The sequence below is a fragment of the Gigantopelta aegis genome, chromosome 3, assembly GCF_016097555.1.
Source record: "Gigantopelta aegis isolate Gae_Host chromosome 3, Gae_host_genome, whole genome shotgun sequence".
In the NCBI taxonomy this organism is placed as follows: Eukaryota; Metazoa; Mollusca; class Gastropoda; order Neomphalida; family Peltospiridae; genus Gigantopelta; species Gigantopelta aegis.
This window is the reverse complement of record NC_054701.1, coordinates 93,686,332-93,706,825: the sequence shown is the minus strand read 5'-3', so window position 1 is coordinate 93,706,825 and position 20,494 is coordinate 93,686,332. Positions and strand designations below refer to the sequence as shown.

Genomic DNA, 20,494 nt, shown 5'->3' with positions numbered 1-20,494 from the left:
TATATGCTGTATGTTTGCGGTCGTGTACTAATGTGTGTAGCAGTATTTTCTTCTCTTTTTTTTCTCTTTTTTCGTAAAATACATTTGTTTCGTATTGGAAATAAAATGCGGTTTTGGCTATTACAAACATTATGACGTCAACAAACACCTTGTGAATACAGACACTGATACTCTAAACGAGAAAACTATTTTTAGCATATAATTTTAGTCCTCAAACAGGCTCTGTTGGTTGTAAACATGTTACCCAGCTACCCATATTCCTGGTTAAATTTTATCCACAGCCTCTTGTGGTTATATGTGCCACACACCTGCCATTCCCCATCAGCTTTTAGCTGTGGGCTTAGTCTGACCTTTACGGGGAGTGTTCAGTAGTGACTTTTGACATTGTTAACAGGCACTTGTAACCACGTACTATACACCCCTACTACCGGCGGTCGTTAGTTAGTGCCGTGGGTCAGACCAGCTTTATCAGCGGCAGAGGACAAGGATGCCAGTTGGGTGCAGGAAGTTGAGACAAGTAGGCGATGGTGTGGACAGCTCAGAAGACAGAGTCGGATGAAACTGACAGAAAGGGTGGAAACAGATTGAAATCGTGGGAGAAATTGGAAAGTTGTTTTATATTAAGATAATGAGAATGATAGGCAGAGGGTGATATGTGAGAAACACGAGCTGTGTGAGCCAGCTTTGACGGGATTTGAACCACTGTAGTCACCTTGATTGTCCAGCAGCTTATCCACTAGACCACGGAGCTCACTAGCATGTTATGTAGTTAGTAATCTTGGATAACACAATTTACTCCAAGGTAGATAAATAGATCTGGAAAAATTGGTTCTATGTTAACATGACAATAAAAATCAGTATTGTTAAAAGTTAAATGTTCAGCTTACTAATACATGATAAATTTACTATGTTAATTATTTTTAAAAGAAAATTAAATTTCCATTAATATTTGTGATCAGCTTACCTAAATATATTACCATAGTTAAGTATACTTGAATATGATGAGTTAATCACCATGTATAAAGAAATTATTAATATATATTATAATATAAACTGTAGGCAAAAACTATTTTTTCCTTAGTGCTAACTTTTATTTAAACTATATTCAGAGCACTGTACAGTGATATTGTCACGGTCAAGGTCATTGTAAACTTGAATGATCGAGTAACAGCTATGTAACAGCTTAGTTTAAGTAAAGTAAACGACCAAAATTCTTATTCTCTATTACATACAGTTTGTAGGTTGTACTATATCAATTATAAACTAAATAGCGGCAATGTTAATGCATGTGGTTTAAAAAAAACTATTATGCAATATATCAAACAGGTTTGTAAAATTCCATTTTTAGTCAAAACAAAATTCCACTGGGAATATTTAGGAATTGACGGGAATTTTGTGGAACTTTCGGAGAATTTGGAAATTTAAAAAAACAAACATTTTTTAATATAACACTGATCTATTCAATACTTCTTTTCCAGCTTGATATTACTAGTATAATAAAAAATGATTAAAATAACAGCTAAATTGACGATTAACTCAATAACTGAATTTTAATTAGTCTGGTCAAGATGTACCATTTTCTAGCTTGATGTTACTGATATAATAACGAATTATTAAAATGACAGTCAAATTAATAATTAACTCAATAAATGAATTTTGATTAGCCTGGTCTGGATGGACCATTTTCCAGCTTGATGTTACCAATATAATAAGGAATTATTAAAATGACAGTTAAACTGACGACTAGGTCAGTAACTGAATTTTAATTAGCCTAGTCAGGATGGACCATTTACCAGCTTGATGTTACTGATATGGGCTTAATAACCAATGATTTAAATGACAGCTATATTGGCAATGAACAGAAGAAGAGTATTTTAATTAGCCAGGTGAGGGTGGACCACGTGACGCAGTCAGATCTAATAACCAATGATTTAAATGACAGCTGTATTGGCAATGAACAGAAGAAGAGTATTTTAATTAGCCAGGTGAGGATGGACCACGTGACGCAGTCAGATCTAATAACCAATGATTTAAATGACAGCTGTATTGGCAATGAACAGAAGAAGAGTATTTTAATTAGCCAGGTGAGGATGGACCACATGACGCAGTCAAATCATTGGATGGTAGTGATGATGCACTTTACTGATTGGCTTGGACATTTGTTAATGTTTTGGGGGAAACTTGGAACATGTTTCGTGTGTTTCTATTGTCTGGTAATATTTTTGTCACATAACTGTTAACAGTATTTGTACAGGTACACTTCTTTTCCATATTGGTTTAAAAAAAATTGGCAATGGTGAAATGTTTTCATACATCTGAATGCCCACGTGGCGTGGTATAATTGACCAAATTTTAATATGCCAATGTAGTATTGTTAGTAAATGCAATAAACACTCAAAATGTCACAATGCTGCTCATATTTGGCATCATGGAGATTCCCACATTAAACACAAATAATTGTGTTATTAATACTGAGAAAACCTTTAGCATACATATATCAGTGTGGAGTTCAGCTTCATGCTTGGCCAATAATTAAAAAAATAATATAATTAAAATATTGCTAATGTTCTTAGGAATAAAGGTTTTTGTGAAAGGTTTTACAATGCTGTTAATTATGATATTAGGTTTAATGTTCTTAATGTTAACAAAATCATTAATGTGCACAATTAAAATTCCTGACCCATCCATATTCCCCGAAACTTTCCATGGAAAGTTCCAATCCTTTACATCCCTAATCAACAAAACTACAACCCACATATATTACTACATCATACATAGTGTATATAACTTCCGAATGGTTAATGTCAAGTCACGTGATCTTAGTTTCAGATCATATTGCTTTGGTTCTCTTTGCTAGGAATGACGTCATATTTCACGTCATACGTCATACTACAACATACTACCTCTTGCTATAGTACATGTATATAAAACACTTGATATAGCGCATGTATATAAAACATTTAAATAAATTAGTTACGTAATAAAACAATTATGGCACAATTGTGAGACCGCTGTGTTTTATGGAATTCATTGTTGTTTTGTTGGGGTGGGTTTTTTTAGGGGGAGTTCGGTTGTTTGTTGCTTATTTTCGCTCCATAAAATATATCGGCTTCATGACAATGTCATAATTGTTTAATACTACACACCTTCCCCAAAGTATTAACGGAAGAAAGTGGAACCTTCCATGGCCAATGTTTTATACAACTGTATGTTTTTAGAACACCCTTAGTTTTGGACAATTTTTACAGGTACCCTATACATATTTCAAGCTCAGTGGTACTTGATACATTGGCACTAGATGCAACAAAATGTATATATAGTCAAGGCCAAGACAAAACAATTGTTTTGACAACACATACTGTCACATTCATCACCTATGGCAGGACTTATAGTATTAAATGCGCTATCAAACGCAGAGTGCATTTCGAACTTTGACCTAGTCGGGTGTTGTCTGGTATAGTGCTACCTTGAGAGCTGCTATATAGAATATGGTGAGCTGCATAAGCGATATTCAGCACACGTTAACACTTTAGTAGAAGTCCTACTATTTGAAAGAAATAAGATTCACATAAATATATGATTTTTATTATCTGTAGAACCAAGAATAAGTCTACTTTTATTTGCTGCTAATCTCAAATGTAACTTGTTGTTTTGTTTTTCACCTACACGACTGAGATATGAAAAGAACAAATATAACACAATTTTCATATATTGCAATATATAATTGAAATATAAACACAGGATCTTTATTGTAGAAAGTAGGTCAGACTAAACAAGCTACACCAGTCAGTAGCTGGTTCGAGTGATGAGCATGTACTGTTGCTCGTCACGTAGCATGGCTTGGCTTACATGACGACACTCAAAGGTTGAAGGTCATCAAGGTAGCTTCATACATCACGGACAGTCTTATTGCAAAACTACTTAGGAAAAATAACGCATACACACAATTAAGGAAACGTTCAGTGTTTTTAAAGGTTTTAATGTCAAAAGGGAACAAGTTAACAATATATCTAACCGACTTATAATGGGTAATTAAAACAAATCACAAATATTTTGCAATTGTTGTATTTAATTTTGCTAATAAGAGGCTTGTTTTGTTTTTATTTGAAGCAGAAGCAACGAAATGTATCTCAGATTAAGCCGAATCTTCTTCTACAGCAGCGGCATCATTCAGTCCCTGGCACTAGCGACATCAGCATCACCAACACTGTCGTCGTCGTCGTCATCATCATCATCATCATCCACTCACCGCTAGAAATTCTGATTTTAAAAACAATTCAAATCTGTACTCCAATATAAAAAGACTACTAATAGTGAGACCATATAAAACGATTTAGTGCCTTTTGTCTGTGAAATTCCAATTGAAACAATACAATCCAAACAATAAAATAGTTGACGTTGTCACAGCTAGCACAAGAAGGTGGTCCACTGAACGATGTCGTTGCCATTTCCAATATGCATAGTCGTGTGGTTAGGGAAGATGCACACGCTACTGGTTGGAGCCGAACGCGGCACCGATGTCGTTGAGAGCCTTCGTCCATGCCGCCTTGTCGCCTCCAGCCGCACTTACGTGTTCGACGATGGAGGGGAAGATTTTCTGCAACGACAACAACATATATGTTATTTTAAATACAGAAACGTGTAAGTGAAAACATGTATGATCAAAATGAGAATATTAAAAGAAATATGAATTGGCTATTCTTAATATGGATATAACACAGACTAGCTGAATCCGTTTAGGGGCAGCTCATTTTAAAAACAATTAAAGACCTCTGAAACAGCATATCAAGGCTACCGATTCGAATCATTAATGCTGAGATTCACTGTTAAATTTCAATGTAATTAAGTTTTTTTGTTTTTAAATTCTAAAATTCATGATTCTAGTTTTACAGCCCCTGTCGTTAGTTTGGGCTAGGCATGGCCTCTGTCTCTGTCGTTATTTTGGGCTAGGTATGGCCTCGGTCTCTGTCGTTATTTTGAGCTAGGTATGGCCTCTGTCTCTGTCGTTATTTTGGGCTAGGCATGGCCTCTGTCTCTGTCGTTATTTTGGGCTAGGTATGGCCTCTGTCCCTTTCTTTATTTTGAGCTAGGTATGGCCTCTGTCTCTGTTGTTATTTTGAGCTAGGTATGGCCTCTGCACCTGTCGTTATTTTGGACTAGCTGTGGCCTCTGTCCCTGTCGTTATTTTGAGCTAGGTATGGCCTCCATCTCTGTCGTTATTTTTGGCTAGGTATGGCCTCTGCACCTGTCGTTATTTTGGACTAGCTGTGGCCTCTGTCCCTATCGTTATTTTGGGCTAGGTATGGCCTCTGCCCCTGAACCAATGTGCAAACGAGGTTAGTAAGTGAGATTGTAGACTGGTCTGCCCACATATATGGATCTAGGATTTTGTAATGGTGGGGGTGCGGGCGTCTGTCCTTAACATCATTCTAACGTAGTTCGGTGTCGTCGACATATCAGACTCCTCATCTTGGACAACATTACCAGGACATCCTTTAGCAGGATCCCCTCAAGCAGGACACCCTCTAGCAGGATACTAGGACACCCTCTAGCAGGACACTAGGACACCCTCTAGCAGGACACTAGGACACCCTCTAACATGATTCCCTCTAGCAGGACATTAGGATACTCTTTAGCAGGACACCCTCTAGTAGGACACTAGGACACCCTCTAACAAGACTCCCTCTAGCAGGACACTAGGACACCCTCTAGCAGTAAACTAGGACTCCCTCTAGCAGGACATCCTCTTGCAGGACACTAGGATACCCTCTAGCAGGGCACTAGGACACACTCTAGCAGGACACTAGGGCACACTAGCAGGACACTAGGGCACACTCTAGCAGGACACTAGGGCACACTATCAGGACACTAGGGCACACTCTAGCAGGACACTAGGGCACACTAGCAGGACACTAGGGCACACTCTAGCAGGACACTAGGACACCCTCTAGCAGGACACTAGGTCACACTAGCAGGACACTAGGGCACACTCTAGCAGGACACTAGGACACCCTCTAGCAGGACACTAGGGCACACTAGCAGGACACTAGGACACCCTCTAGCAGGATACTAGGGCACACTCTAGCACGCCTGGCCATCGACTCACCTGGAACTCAGACTGGTCGATCTTATACCCCTTGTGGCTGGCTGCCAGAGTCTTGGTGGCTGCCTTGAGGTCTCCCGAGTTGATGATCTCCCCGAGTTTCGTCATCACCGCCACAGCTTGTTTCGCCAACGCATCGTTTCCTTCCAGGGAACTAAGTGGGACAGTTGCGAACGTGGTGAATTTCTTCTGCAATTCTGGGTGAGCTGTCAGGAACCTGGAAGTCAAATATATTTCTTACACACCCGTTGGTGAGAATATCTTGAGTTATTTTTGGCAACACATAGTTGTTTACACATGTACGTATGTTAACAATTTCAAGACATACGACTGGTTGCTCCTAGGTGATGACCACGTCCAATAAAAAACAGCACGGTAGAAATCGATTAAACTGTGACGTATAGTTAACCTGGAAATCATGTGTCTGTGATGCAACGGCTGTAAATAACTTTTAGTCGAAAAAGATGTTAAAATTTGCTTAAAATCGGGGGGGGGGGGGGGGGGTTAGGATATGTAAGAAAAAGAATAATACATTCGTGTCCGTTAGATATCAGTTATCTCACAACTCGTTTAAACACGTATCAAACTCGCTTTCGCTCATTAGATACATTTTAAAACAACTTGTGGCATAAATGGTATGTAGCGGCCACTCTTATATTATTCTCTCCCCCTATATATATATAGTTTTTATATTGTAGGATGGAAGCTATCGCGACTTTGTCTGAAACATCTTTTCTGCTCTGTGTTGTGTAAAGATACAATTAGGATCACGCTATACGGTTTTGTCTTTCACACTTTTATATAATTGTGCAAGCAATTAACTGTTTTCTTGTGAAACGCTTTGTATTTTTCAAAGTTTATGCTTCCAACGCTTTTTTTTAATTGCTCCGTCCACCAGTCCCTTCTGAAAATTTATATACAAATTGCTACGACAAGTCAAAATAACAACTGTGCTTAAAAATTAACAAGATTCACCAACTGGATCCAGATAAAAGCGCTCAACATCTCAGCTCTCAGTGGCTTAATGTTCCTGATTTTTGGTCTGAGTTGGCCTTGAAATTATGCAATGTGTTCATGCTTGAAGCATTAAGAAAGACGCGTGTGTAAACATGAATTTTTAGTTTTTCTGCAAATTGGGCGTCTTGTGAATTAATTTTGACCCTTTGTATAATGAAATGTAATTTTTTCCTCTCATGTCTCTCGTGGAATTGCCCTTTATATATTAGGTATAAGATCAAGAAATGTTTCAAAGTGTGTCTGTGTGTCACAGCTCTGGGAGCAGGCAAGGGAGTGCGTATGTTATACATTGTATATGCACATGTATATAGTCCTCCCATGCCGTTGTACAACAGCCCGAATGTAAATGCTTGTCTTGTCTTGTTAAACATCCACCTCAATTTTTCTCACATCCTGATTTTACAAGGACAGACGAGCCAACTGACAATGACCCAGAGTGCGTCCACTATGACCAAACACGGGCCAATGCAAGGCAATTATGTATGCAGTGTGTGTTACGTACTTCATATAGACGGCGATGCCATGTCCCTTGAGGTCCTTGGCGACATTATCGTTCCAGAACTGTTTCACTCCGGCGTCAACCATCTTCGATTATTTCGAACTGCTGAAATACAATGCAACAGAATACATAATTTACCTCTGCCACCAAATATATATCATCAAACTTATATATATATATATATATATATCATCAAACCTATATATATATATATATATATATATATATATATATATATATATATATATATATCAATATGTAAAATGACAGAAAATGTTCAATTAATTTATGAAGAAACCGTTCAGTCATTTTACAAACTGAATGAAAATCGGATGATTTATTTGACAGATTGACTGAAAATGAATTTGATGAATTAACAAACTAATGTTCACGTTACCATACCTGTACACGCTTAGTAAATGGTTATTTTTCTTACAAGAACATGAATGTTGCAGAACTTATTGTCTAAGCTTCTTGCAGGCCTATAAACGAAATGTGTTGTGAGGTAAAAATCCTCAATTAATCAAAAGTACAAAAGTGAAAAAAGTGAATTTTAATAAAATAAAAAAATCAAAGGCATAGGTATTACATTTGCTATGACGGAGGCGACGTCGGCATCAACGTTTGCTCCCCAGAACCGTCTGACAAGAACAGTGTTATTCGCGCTTAAAGGTTTTTAATGAGATGCGATACAGAAAAAGACAACGCTGTAAAAACATTGTCTGCGTAGTAATACAACGGTCCTATTTCGAATGTCCTTGTATACCGGTGGTAAATGATTTTCTTGAGAAAACTTTCCGTCTGCTCGACATGGAGTTTACATATTTCTTCAAAGGAAATAAGAGTTTGAAAATGAGACGAGGTCTAGACCAATCCCTGTAGGTGTTACCTGCGCGACAGCCAATAAGCGGGTTTGTTGGAGGTGTTTGCGAAGGCTTAGTTTGAACGTTGAAGCTTTAAGCGCGGAATGTCGCCAACAGTTTGGAGATCTTTTGCAGGTACATTCTTAGTATGTGTTGCCTTGCCTGGCACTGTTTACATTTACATCCAAGACGCGCTCATAAGTGTTGTTCGCGGTGTCGCTGTCCTAAACGTAGTCCGTGTGTCCTATAATAGCCGTATTAGGTTTGTATGTGACAATACAGCCAGTGCACCACGACTGCTATATCACAGGCCGTGGTATGTGCTATACTGTCTTTGGGATAATGCATATGAAAGATTCCGTGCTAGTAATGGAAAAATATAGCACATACTATGTAACCATTACCAGTTGTTTGGCATCCAATAACCGATGATTGGTGAATCAATGTGCTCTTATAGTATCGTTAAACAAAACAAACTAACGTCTGGAGTCCACTTCGTAAAACACATGATCAAGTTTAGACCACCAAACGGTCGCCATGTACTCTATCTAAAATGCACACTTTTTTTTCCTAAATCTTTTACACCACAGATCTTGAGATGATCATTGTTGAATTTATAAAATCACGATTGTTTCCCCTTCCTCATATAACTACATTTATTTACTAAAAAACTGCCTTCAGTCAGTTGCTTTGTTTATTAGTTTGTATATATGTACCGTATTTATAGTACGGGAGCAAGGTCGATTTATCTATGTTAGAGAGTCAGGAAGGTTTGAACATTAATTCTAATGTAAATATAATATTATGTGTACATTTCAGATCTGAAACTGTTACTTGTCTAAACCTATGTTAACTGGGAATTTGCATACTTTTAATGGTACGTCAAAGTAAATTTTGTTCGATCTGCTGCTACCCAAAAACAACAGTCCACGGGATATACACCAAATTTCAGTTATAAGGGAGATTAAACTCTTTAAAAATGTTTTTTTTTATGCTTTATATCCAAACTTTTCATTTTGATTCGATGCATTTTCACTATTGGTCAATTTGACCTATACTTTCAAGGTCAAATGAAGGTCTTTGTTTCAGAATATATAATACGCTAAAAATGACACAAATATTTGTTCACTTTAATTCTTTTCATTAGTATTTGTCAATAATGTTCATAGTTATATCCATTACACATCTAGTAGGGGTGCTTCCTGATTGAAATTTCAGGTGCAGATCCATAATTTAACGAAAGGGGTAGGTACCCACACAAAGGTGACATTTAAAGGTCATTTCGGGGGTCATTTAGGGTCAAATTTGGGGAAATTACGGGGGGGGGGGGGGGGGTGTTTACATTTTTCTTATCTTTGTGAGTAAGGCTTTTTACAAATATGCTACCTAAAGTTCGCGTTTCATAAATATGATTATAACGAATCATTCTATATGACGATCTACATGCAAACTGTAGTATTACGTTATTGTAAATTATATTACTGTGTATTTGGATGGGCCAGTGGGTTGGTCCTACAACACGGAACAATTAATCATGAAACATATGCCACATTGACTTAATTATGGAATATAACACGCATGTTCATGTCGATGTGTAACAAGCATATGATAAAAACGAGGAGTCTGGGATAGCACTCCCACCCCACCTCCACCCACTCCCACCCACCCCATACACATACACAGCAATTATGTATTTTTCAGCGCAAAGACCGAATGTTTGTTATTTGCTTGTTGTAAGTATGCAGTTCATAATTTGTAATTCATTCAGTATTGACTATTGTTTAATGTTACAAATTACAAGCTTATGTGGAAATAAGGCAACTAAAACATTTCAGGGCAGTTTCCGTCCACCCCAAACAAAGCGCTATCTGGTACGCCTATGCGAATGACGCCATGTTTAACACGATCGCTAAAAAAAACCCGCTACCTACGGCCCTGAGGTATGGAGAACAAAGAGCACAGATGGTGCTCTAATAAAGCTTTCTTTAATCAATACGAAACTTTCAAAAAAAGTTTAAGACAAATCCCAGTCGTTTAAAATCAATAGTTGCGCTCTCGTGTGACCGGCAACAGTTTACCCCGTGTCAACAGTCTCTACACTGGCCAGCATCCCTTGCCTGCCTAAACACTCGTCTGGGTTCAGCGACAGCGGGCTACGCTAACGTTCGTCAACTGTTTGTACTAGTTCCCTAAGTAGTCATTCGATTTAACCAGGTCGGCGAACGTTTTTTTCCACTCTCTCTGGATGAACACAGCTGAACGCCAGAGAACAGTCCGTCTTTTGGCAGTTCACGGAAACAGAGGATGACGCTGTAAACATGGAGCCTTTGACCCGAATACACATGAAAGACTGACTGTGTGAAAACTCTGCGTCAGCCATGATCCATCCGTCCATTCATCCAACCATCAGTGCATTACTACAGAGGTGAAATGTTCGCCTCCCTGTTAGACAAGATCGGTTTTGTAATACCAAGTCCAAATAGGCCTACAAGTTTAAAACAACAAATTGTCAAATTCAAAATGGCGAGATATGTTGAGAAATATATTTTTCGTCTTTTCTGCGCCTCAGCATGTAGTTTGTTATAGTGAAATTTTGAATTTAGTTAATTTCACTACACTACCTATAAATCATGTAACGAACGTGAAAGGATTGGGGGGGGGGGGGGGGGGGGGGAGAGAGATACCTTTCCAAGTGATTGTTCGTATACAAAACTAGACCAAAGAAAAATAGCTAACCTAAGAGTCGGCTGAAATATGCCGTTTCTTTTTTCTTTTCTTTTTTTTTCTTTTTTTTGGGGGGTGGGGTGGAGGAGGGGTTAAATCAACGATACACTTTTATTGTTTAAACATTAATGTATAGAGCGTGGGTAGATGTATAGAGAGTGGGTAGATGTTTTGCCGTTACAGACAAACTGGTCGTTAGCCAAGGTTAGTCACTGATCCTCCATTTATTATAGTACTAGTAGTCTCGTGTTTGTCAAAACATTCTTTGGACACGGTCATGCGTAGAGATATCGATCAGATATAGAAGACACTGGGTTACAATAAGACAAAATCTGTCTGCAAAGTTTGAAATTGCATTTGGTAACGTCCATAACCAGCGACAAAATCGGTACATTCCGTAACGTGTCGACAAAATCAGTCAGCAAAGTTTAAAATCGCATTCCGTAACGTCCATAAAAACAAAAAACGTTCACCTTTCAGAGCGCTTGTGCGTGGTGTTGACAGATTCGTGGCTAGCAGCATACAGTCACGTGTCAATAAATACCACCATAAACAGCGATGACATTTAACATGATTTATGCGACGACAACTGACAAATGCTCGGGTTACTATACTTTAGAAGATACCAATATTATGTAAATGTATGTATATATGCATGTATATATAGATGTGTGAATATTTATATGTTGTATGTATGTAGAGTTTGACAAGTACATACAAATATAAAAACGCACGGGCACAGGAAAAAAAAGATCCTTTAGGCACCAAATCTGCAGTTTCCAGACGACCACCATAATATTCGGCCTCCGGTATATCTCTGTATGTATGTTATGTATGTATGTATGTATTTCTGTGTATGTGTAAGTGCATGTACGTACGTACGTACATCTGTACGTACGTACGTGTGAGCTTGGTTGTGTGCGTGTTTGCGTACATATACCAAAGCATCTCTTAAATTTCAGTAAACATTAATATTACAAAACAGTTCATTGCTGCATCAATCAATTACTTATAGTTATAAACTAGACGAAACGTGTCCACACAAAACCTGGGAACGAGTAGCATTTGACAAGACCATATCGACCAGCATCAGACATATTTCTACACGTGGTGTGATGCGGGTTTTGAAAACGTTCCGCAGGACCTGTCTGTAACTGCAATGTTTGCCCGACAGGTCTGGCACATGCCCAACACCTGTGTACACCTCAATGTATGCCTCCTATCACGTCCTCAAACCGACAGCCACCAGCTCATATGCAGCATGTCGTCCGGCCATTGATTTATCTACTCAATATCGTCGTCAGCAAGGAAATAACCAGTGTCAGACAGGGAGCACACATAGCACCCACGCTGTTTATAGACTAATTATATATTTACACTCATGACCCAAATCGACCTATAGGCAGTCTAGACGCTACCTACGGGTTAATAGTTATGGACATACGCTATCTATAGACTAACTATATATTTACACCCATGGCCCAACTCAACCTAAAGGCCGCCTAGGCACTACCTACGGGTTAATAGAGACGTACGCAGGATCCACGCTGTCTATAGACCAACTATACAAGCAGACACCTTGAGTAAACCGATTAGACGCTACCTACAGGTTAAAAATTAACTAGGTGTCATCCAGCACCCACGCTCCCTATTAAGTGAAATATCAATATAAATATTAGTTTGTCAAACTAAATGATGGGACCATCAGTTATTAAAAAATCCTGTATGGGTTTTAAAACTAAAGTGAGAAAAAAAAGAAAAAAAACCCCGCAGAATTTTAAACAAAAATCATATCAATCCCCACCATACGGCTTATTCCAAACACCGAGATGCCTAACAGTGCACTCTTAAATCTGGCTCGAACAATCAAGTATCCTTGTGGAGTAAGGAAGGAAATAGCTTATTTAACGATGCACTTAACCCATTTTATTTACGGTTATATGGCGTCGGACATACGTTTAAGGACCACACAGATATTGAGGGAGGAAACCCGCTGTCGTCATTTCATGGAGTACTCTTGTACTCTTTTCGATTAGCAGCAAGGGATATTTTATATGCACTATCCCATAGACAGGATAGCACATACCATTGCCTTTGGTATACTAGTCGTGGTGCACTGGCTGTAGCGAGAAATCCGTGTGGAGTTGTCAAGATGGTATGGGGAATTGAACTGCCAAAGGACAGAGGAATAGAGAGCTGCGGCTGATATCATAGCCGATGTGTTGTCATACAACTGCAGCGTCCAACTACACGTGCCAACTAGTTTATATTTTATGATAAATTTATGAACAAGTGTGTCGTTTAGTTGTACATGATCAAAAAATGAAAATTAAATTAAATTAAATTAAAATATATTAAACTAAATTAAATTACATTCCTAGATCAAACATGAAATTATGTCAAACTTAAAAAAAAAAAAAAATCCTAAAGAAAAAAGAAAGAAAAGAAAAAAGCTACGAGTATATATACACTACATACAGCCAATAATTAAAACCGTTATCAGAGACCGTTACTCGATCACGGTCCCCGGCTGTCGTCACGTTCTAACGCGTCTCGCTTTCATTTCCATTTTGTGACTCATTAAAGTTACGGCTGAAGCGGAAATTTTCGATTCAGCCAGTCAGCCAAGGTCATCCGGGCAACGGAGGGTATTGGTACACGGAAATTACCGAAGGCAAAGTCGGCACAGCTGTGGCGGGCATTTGAAGCATGCTCAGTAGGTGGGGCGCCCGCAGCGACTCACTAGACCTATTTTCGTGCCAAACATTAAATGATTACGACTAAAAAAAACCCCAGTCAAATCGCTCATAATGTCCCGCCTTCCAGACCACGCCACAGTAGACGGAAAATGCCGAACATAAAATCGGCAGAGTTTTGGCGGGCATTTTGTACACGGGAATTGCCGAACGTAACGTTACGTCGGCAGATATTATTTTGGCGCTATCTTTGTACACGTGGATACCGACTGTGCGTGGACTTTTTAATACCGAGATATAAAAATAAGTGAATGTCAAAACTAATTCTCGCAGGAGTCGCACTGATCGGGCGGGGGCCTACAGTTCTCTCAGTGGGGCCCAGCTGGACACGTCTCAACTGGATTCCACTTAATTGTAAATAAATCGCACTAATTACCACCAGTCCGATGATTGATCGTATTCTCATCTGGATTTGTTAATACAACAGAAACACATGTCTTATGACGTGTCTTCATTCTCACTTATCAAATATAGAAAGTCCATACACAACTGATAGTCCAAGTAACATGTTAATAACATAGGTTAGAAATTCAAATAACACTACTGTCTAGTCACAATCACATTAAATCGACAATCTAATAGATTAAAAAAAGAGAGATTGTGGTACCTCTGTCGACATCTTTTTGCCTTTCAAACATTATATTTGTCTTTTCAACCATTAACCGCAAAACTAAATAAAAAAGAACGAAAACGAAGTACAAGAAAGAAAACAAAATCTAATTGTATTATTTAATTATTAAAAAAGAAGCGAAATATTATATTTATGAAACACCAACCACATTTTATCAAGTGACTATCATTAAAGTATAAAATGTAGTTCATACGAGTAAGAAAAGTTTCATCAAAACTGCAATTGTTTTCCCCAAATAGTCTTGCTCTAGGCTCAAAGCCACGCCGTCTCAAGTTAACGTTTCCGTACACACTAAAACTAGGGGCGTAGCCAAGCTCTTGAAAAGTGCAACTAATACTGGGTCTTGGCATTCTTGAGGAGGGATTCGGGGTCTTGGGGATTGTGCGTTTCTCGCCTGTGAAATTTAGTCACTTAAAGATAAAGATATAATAAAGCTAAAAGAAAATTGGTAGACACGCATTCCACATTTGGAACGGTGCGCACTATATAACTTCTTCGAAGTTTCAAACAATCGGTACACGAATAATATGTTCTAAGAAATAATAACTTATGAGTTTAAAATTCAGAAAGAGCATTGCTTATAGACAAGTACGCTCATACTTTCTTTCACTGAAACTATTTAGCAAGCAAACGATAAGGAATTCCAACAAGTTTTCGGCAACTTCTTTTTCTGTTACAGAAATGCCGAGCGAGAAACGTGTTCTATCGTTTTATTTCACCCCAGTTGACTCTATTTCAGCCGGGAGCGTATTGAACCAGCTTTCCGATATAAGCGACATACGTTATTCATGAACTCGCACACATTTCGTGAAATATAAAAAAACTTAATACAAAGAGCACAAAACCTTTAAAACTTTGGGTAAAAATAAAAACTGCTTCATTTAAAGTCATACTAGCTTCTTCTTTCATTTTTTTTTTTCGTTTGCTTTTTCTTTTTAAAATTTTGCTTATGAAGTTTGCTGCACACGAGTACAAGTAAGTGAATTACTTACCGTTTAGATTCAAGTACTGAGTCTGATCCAATGGCGAATGACAACGGGACGAGTGCGTGGTGCCTTTAAAGCACCGGCCGTCCGTCATACGTCACGGGAACGACAGCGCTGTGATTGGTGGAAGTTCTCACCCAGACCCTGGCGCTATTTACTCGAGCGTGTGTGACCGCACGTACTACATTGTCTCAGGGTCAACGGGCTGTCTACCTGATGCCACATGTGCGTTCTTTCGCCGATTGTTTTCTCATTTCATGCTCTTACTCAATATGGTGAAATGCTAAAACATGTCCAGGACGAATGCACGTCCCTTTGGAAATACGGTTCTATGAGAAAAATACGGTTCTTCAATGATATTCTTGTAGAACCGTGAATAGATTTTGTGCACGTGCGTGTGTGCATACGTAGAACAGTACTAGCAGTTCCAAAGTATGCCCACGTGCACAATATTCACAAATACCAAAATAGACAAGAGTGTAATTATTACTACATTTTGCTTAATGTAACATTTATATTAATATCTGTAATAAAATATAATGTGATAGCAATAAAATGACGAGATAGTATAAGACAAGGTTAGTTAAGACAGAATAAAATATAAGACAAGATAACATAATACAGGATAAGATGTGATGAGACAAGATATAATACAAAATGAGTTTTATAAGACAAGAGAAGACAAAACAAGACAAGACAAGTTAAAACAAGATGAAACAACATAAAATAACAGAACAGAACAGACAACGTAACATCATAATGCAGAACATGACAGGCACAATAAACTAAGGCCTCATGTGCCGCGGTACAAGATGCAGGTCAGACCATGTTCAGAGTGTCAACAAAAAATATCAATAAGTCGAGGTACTACTAAACAACCATTTACAAATATAAATGACGTCATCATTATTTTATTCGATGGTCTGTAGAGCTGTCATTTACTAATAGCATTTATGTCAATGCATGCGCATCTATATTGTACGTGTGTCGGGTTTTATTAGTACATACATTGATATTAACGCACTGTCACAGCAAATAAAACAAATTGGCCGCACAAATTGTCTCTCATGCCGTTGCTGGGACTCGAACCTCTGGCACCGAATCGCCCGAGTTCCAGACCACCACGATAACTGTGTGTGTATCAATGTATACATGTATAGTATGTATTGTATATATGTATGTGTATATATGTATGTATTTATGTATGTATGTATGTATGTATGTATGTATGTGTGTGTGTGTATGTCGCTCTCTCTCTCTCTCTCTCTCTCTCTCTCTCTCTCTCTCTCTCTCTCTCTCTCTCTCTCTCTCTATGTGTGTATGTGTGTGTGGGGTGGGGGGGGGGGGGGGTGGATGGATGGATGAATAGATGGGTGGATGGATGTGGATGGATAAATGGATTCATTTATGTTCGTATGTAAATTAGATGGATGGATGGATGATAGATATATAAAGACAAATAGAGCGAGAGAGACAGAGACAGATAGATAGACAGATAGATAGATAGATAGATAGATAGATAGATAGATAGATAGATAGATAGATAGATGATTAACAAGACAAGACAAGACAAGATATTTATTCAGTTATTGAGGTCACATGACCAAGATAACTACTTTTAAAAACAAATTAATTGTGCGCTACGCGTGTACAAATTTACAATACAGGTATAATCAATTTAAACTGGCAGATTTCTTTTTGAAAGCAAGGCTATTCCTTTAATACACGTAATATTTTGTGTAGAAATCAATAAATTAATTTTTCTCTTGAAGGATTTACTATAAAGTATTCGATATGAAATATTTCCTGCTCAAAGCATAATATGGACATAGTAAAAGAAAATGATATTCATCTTCCACTTGATTAAGATTACACTTTAAACAGATAGTTTCATTTCTTTCTATTACTGGATTATATCTGCTTTTCTGTACTTTTAATTTATGTGACAAACACCTAAATTTAGAAACAATTCTCAAGAGATCTTTGTATTGTGACAAATATAATATATACTTTTCTGTTTCAAAAAAAGATTTATAAGAAGAATATGTCTTTAAAAAATGAGAAGAGTTAATTTTATCATGCCAGTGTTGAAAATGAATGTCTTTACATCTCTGTACAAAGCTGGACATAAATAATTTGATATTGCCACATTCTTGAGCAATCCCAACATAAGAAAACCCTGTTTGAAACAACAATGTTCTTACATGTGATACCCAATTAATTGTACCAGTTTCATCAGGACATTTCAACATATCATATCAAGCTTTGGGATATCTGGATGAATCCATATATAACGATTTATACCAATATTTTATACAACGGCTAAAGTATTTCACACACAAATGATCTCTACCTATTTCCCCAAGTACAGCATTTGATGATACTCTCTTTGAAACTCCTAAAAACCTTTTAAAAAAATTACTTTGTACTTTTTCAATAGATTCTCGGTAAGTAAATCCCCATATTTCAGAGCCATATAATAAAATAGGAGCTATTTTAGTATCAAATATATTCTGGACAATACTATATGATAATGTAGGGTATTTCTTGAATAAAGTAAAAATAGGAAAACAGGCTTTTCTCGCTTGAATAGATAAAGTCTCGCAAGCCTTAGACCATTTCAAACGAGAAGAGAATGTTATACCAAGATACTTATAATATGGCACAGTTGTTAATTGACTGCACTTATAAAACCACTTCTCATTACGTCATTAACGACTCCACTAGAGAGCTCATTGATTTATTAATCATCGACTATTAGATGTCCAACATTTGGTCTTTGTGACATGTAGTTAGAGGGAAGTGCTGCATGTTTTCATTAGCAGCAAGGTGTCATTTATATGTGTGTTCCTATAACAGGACAGCACATACCACGGCCTCTGGCATATGAACGGTAAATTGATAGATAATCAGATAAATAGACAGTTCTGTGACCTGAATTTGGCAGTGAACTAGTTCTAGTACTATTATGTTTCCTGTGGACTGAGAGGTTTTCGGTTTATTCCCGATGTTATCGTACTTTTATATTCGTTTTATGTGCGTGTAGGATTGCGTTTGTATAATTGAAACTGTCTTGAAAACCTTTGAAGACTTATATTTATGTTTCTGAATGTAATATGTGCCTTCAGCCATTATTCTTTTTTTCTAAAGATATCTTTTCTTTTACGTATTTGTTTGTTGATTTTTGTTTGTTTGTTTGTTTGTACGTTTGTTGTGTTTTATGTTTTTGTTTTCTTTCGTGTTACTTATACATTTCAGCTCTCAATTGTGTATATATTTAATAATTTGTAGAGTATGTTTATTTTTAATTTTTAATGACTTTTCTCGGGATCAAATGAGGATATTATCCCTAAAGAGCCGCCAGTATGAAATATGATACGCAAAACTAATTAGGTTAATTAAAATTAACCTATAAAACATTGTTTATTCAATGAACATTAAATTACTGACATATGTCTGATGTATGATATTTAATACACAACACACATGCACTCTATCAGATTGTTACAAAACTAATGTCTAAAGATGGCTGAAATGTTGGATGACTACGTTTAGATTAGAAGAATTGTTTTTATAAAGAAATGTTATACATAGGTAAGTGGGACTGATTGGTAAATGCTATCAATATTAGTAGTAGTAATCAAAGAATAAAGTAAACTGAAAGAATCTGAAATTTTGCACAAAACTAGTTTATTATTTTGAATATTGATGGGTACCATTTCAATTGTGATATGTGTCTTACTTTCAAAACTGGCGCGTAATACAAACGTGATATCAAAAATGCCACACCAGTGAAATTATACTCGCCATCTACCACCATTTTATTTCCTTACACCCATAGTGTTTTGTTACAGGATTAGGTGCTCTTCTTTATTTAAACAGTATTATTTTTGCCCACAACATTGCGAAATTTTCTTTTAAAGCATTTCTAGAGGTGAACTTGTTCTTACGACCACTGCTAAGGAATAAAGAAGTGTGGGGGTTTATATGAGAAAACGTGCTGTATGGAAAGACAGTGGTGCAACAGTTGATCATCGTTGGTAGTACGTACGATAGATGTCGAGTAGGTTCTCAATCATATAGCTTCTTTCTCACATTCCGTGTTGCATCTAGCGTCATTTTAAAATTAAGTCAGGTATCAAAAAAAATGTTCACCATCAAAACATAATATAATAACCTGTCTATGTGCAAACTATCAATGTTTTGTTTCGAATACCTTTCTATTCAACTTCAAAACATAATATAATAACCTGTCTATGTGCAAACTATCAATGTTTTGTTTCGAATACCTTTCTATTCACCATCAAAACATAATATAATAACCTGTCTATGTGCAAACTATCAATGTTTTGTTTCGAATACCTTTCTATTCACCATCAAAACATAATATAATAACCTGTCTATGTGCAAACTATCAATGTTTTGTTTCGAATACCTTTCTATTCACCATCAAAACATAATATAATAACCTGTCTATGTGCAAACTATCAATGTTTTGTTTGGAATACCTTTCTATTCACCATCAAAACATAATATAATAACCTGTCTATGTGCAAACTATCAATGTTTTGTTTGGAATACCTTTCTATTCAACTTCAAAACATAATATAATAACCTGTCTATGTGCAAACTATCAATGTTTTGTTTGGAATACCTTTCTATTCAACTTCAAAAAGAGGCACGTTTTTAATACACACATGCGAAGCTCTGCTGCGAGTTTCATACTGTCAAGTCCGTGTTGCGAGTGGCAGTCCTCCTATGAGTTTCATACTGTAAAGTCCGTGTTGCGAGTGGCAGTCCTCCGGTGAGTTGCATACTGCCAAGTCCGTGTTGAGAGTGGCAGTCCTCCTGTGAGTTTCATACTGTCAAGTTCGTGTTGCGAGTGGCAGTCCTCGTGTGAGGTTCATACTGTCAA

At 37.2% G+C, this 20,494-nt stretch overlaps 1 protein-coding gene and 1 long non-coding RNA gene across 3 annotated transcripts; one reads left to right on the top strand and one right to left on the bottom strand.

The window, feature by feature from the left end:
• Positions 1–689: 689 nt before the first annotated feature.
• Positions 690–4,150, top strand: LOC121369372. Its single transcript, XR_005957609.1, has 2 exons — positions 690–1,985; positions 2,085–4,150. It is a non-coding gene; the product is annotated as an uncharacterized LOC121369372 (long non-coding RNA).
• LOC121369371 (myoglobin-like) lies at positions 3,964–15,643 on the bottom strand. 2 transcript variants are annotated; one of them, XM_041494427.1, is made up of 4 exons: positions 15,586–15,643; positions 7,623–7,724; positions 6,107–6,320; positions 3,964–4,597 (listed from the first exon to the last, which is right to left on the bottom strand). In XM_041494427.1, exons 2-4 carry the CDS (start codon positions 7,703–7,705, stop codon positions 4,490–4,492), a joined length of 405 nt encoding a protein of 134 aa, XP_041350361.1. In that variant the 5' UTR covers positions 7,706–7,724; positions 15,586–15,643; the 3' UTR covers positions 3,964–4,489. The 2 variants fall into 2 exon arrangements, with proteins under 2 accessions (XP_041350361.1, XP_041350362.1); XM_041494428.1 differs by having other exon boundaries at positions 7,623–7,721; positions 15,586–15,633.
• Positions 15,644–20,494: the final 4,851 nt, after the last annotated feature.

What these genes read in the sequence shown, in the direction of transcription:
- LOC121369371 (XM_041494427.1), bottom strand. Translation starts at nt 7,705, where the DNA reads ATGGTTGACGCCGGAGTGAAACAGTTCTGGAACGATAATGTCGCCAAG. An exon ending in GGCATCGCCGTCTATATGAA is followed by an intron (nt 6,321 to 7,622) that starts GTACGTAACACA and finishes TTTGACTTCCAG; the next exon opens with GTTCCTGACAGCTCACCCAG. An exon ending in TCGACCAGTCTGAGTTCCAG is followed by an intron (nt 4,598 to 6,106) that starts GTGAGTCGATGG and finishes TTGTCGTTGCAG; the next exon opens with AAAATCTTCCCCTCCATCGT.